This window comes from Mustela putorius, unplaced genomic scaffold (assembly GCF_011764305.1).
Source record: "Mustela putorius furo isolate JIRA1106 unplaced genomic scaffold, ASM1176430v1.1 tig00000281_pilon_pilon_pilon, whole genome shotgun sequence".
NCBI lineage: Eukaryota > Metazoa > Chordata > Mammalia > Carnivora > Mustelidae > Mustela > Mustela putorius.
The window spans coordinates 15,761,975-15,763,539 of record NW_025421343.1 but is presented as its reverse complement, the minus strand read 5'-3'; the positions used below and the strand labels follow the sequence as shown (position 1 = coordinate 15,763,539).

The 1,565-nt window shown below is 47.3% G+C and overlaps 1 gene segment (V, D, J or C); it reads right to left on the bottom strand.

The window, feature by feature from the left end:
* Window positions 1-471: 471 nt before the first annotated feature.
* LOC106004804 lies at window positions 472-1,116 on the bottom strand. The segment is given in 2 exon segments: window positions 472-803; window positions 1,010-1,116. Coding segments are annotated over 2 exon segments (366 nt in total).
* Between the last annotated feature and the right edge of the window lie 449 nt (window positions 1,117-1,565).

The window sequence follows — 1,565 nt, the reverse complement described above, 5'->3', positions numbered from 1 at the left end:
GAAACACACAGCTTCCTGGGACACAAAACGCCCAACAGCATCCCTAAGACATTTTCACAGCATTTGTCTTCATTAACCTCCCACAAAAATGGATGCAGGAGGGATGCCTGGGTGGCTCAGTTGGTTAAATGGCTGCCTTCAGCTCAGGTCATGATCCCAGCATCCTGGGATGGAGTCCCGCATTGGGCTCCCTGCTCAGAAGGGAGCCTGCTTCTCCCTATGCCTCCTGCTTCCTCTGCTTGTGCTCTCTCTATCTCTGGCAAATGAATAAATAAAATCTTTTTTTTTTTTTAAAGGGGTAGGGAATGAAGGAAAAGTCTGGACTCTTCATTTTCTGCTGGGCCTTACAAGACCTTCAAGAAGTAAGTCAGGAGACGTGACTTCTCAGGCAGATAGGGGAACGCACATGTTCAGGGCTGAGCGAAGATGAAGCAGCTGGTGCAGCAAAACCTCCATGACCCGCGACCCCAGGGAGGAGGTTTTTGTTCAAGGTTGAAGCACTGTGGGCGGGTAGTTATATCCCTCCTGGCAGTAATAGTCCCCCACATCTTCGGCCTGGAGGTTGCTGATGGTGAGGGTGAAGTCTGTCCCAGACCCACTGCCGCTGAACCGGCCTGGGATGCCCGTGGCCCTGCTGGATGCAGCATAGATGAGGAGCCTGGGAGCCTGCCCAGGTTTCTGCTGGTACCAGTTTACGTTGCTGTAAATATTCTGACTGGCTCTGCAATTCATGGTGACCCGTTGACCTAGAGACACAGCCAGAGAGCCTGGAGACTGAGTCATCGTGATGTCCCCATGGGCACCTGCAATAAAAAAAAATGGTGATACAGATACACTTTATCCCAGTCACACTGAAATATGTCATTGCAAGCATGCTTCCTCATGGTACCACATGGTAGGACATCATTGCGTCTAGTCTGGAAATAACCAGTGTTACTCATTATATATCTTAAAAAATTATTTAAAATGACACTACTCTGGAAGGATTATGGCACTTTCAGCCTCTCACCTGAGACCCACAGCAACAAGGACAGGAGGACCTGCCTCTGTGAGGCCATCTTGCTGCCCCTGCCTGCCTGATGCAGCTCAGCTCATGTAGCAAAGACCCCTTTTATACAGCCTGAGCCACAGGTCTGGGCCTGGAGGGGCTTATGCAAAGCAGTCAGGGGGAACAGAAGCAAATCTCACAAGCAGAGGGTTGTGAAAGTGCCCAGCTGAAATGTAAGGAGCCAAAAATAACTCCAAAATAAAGTTTATGACAGGAACACCCAAAAGTCAACTCAGAAGTTCTGGGAACAACCTAGAAGTTCTAAAATGACAAACTGCTCTAAAATCAAATGAAGAGCTTCTATTTTCTATTTAAAAATGTTTTTAGTGGGTTCAGTTTCCAGAAATGATGAACTTGGCTCTTCATATCAACAGCTGTGGTAAAATAACAAAATATGCTGAGAAACAAATAATGGGAGGCAGGGAAGGACAAAAGAATTGGAAGCCATGGAAAGAAAGTGGAGAATGGGGAACATCGAGCTCTGAAGCCATTTTCTCCTGCAGATGAGTAAGAATGA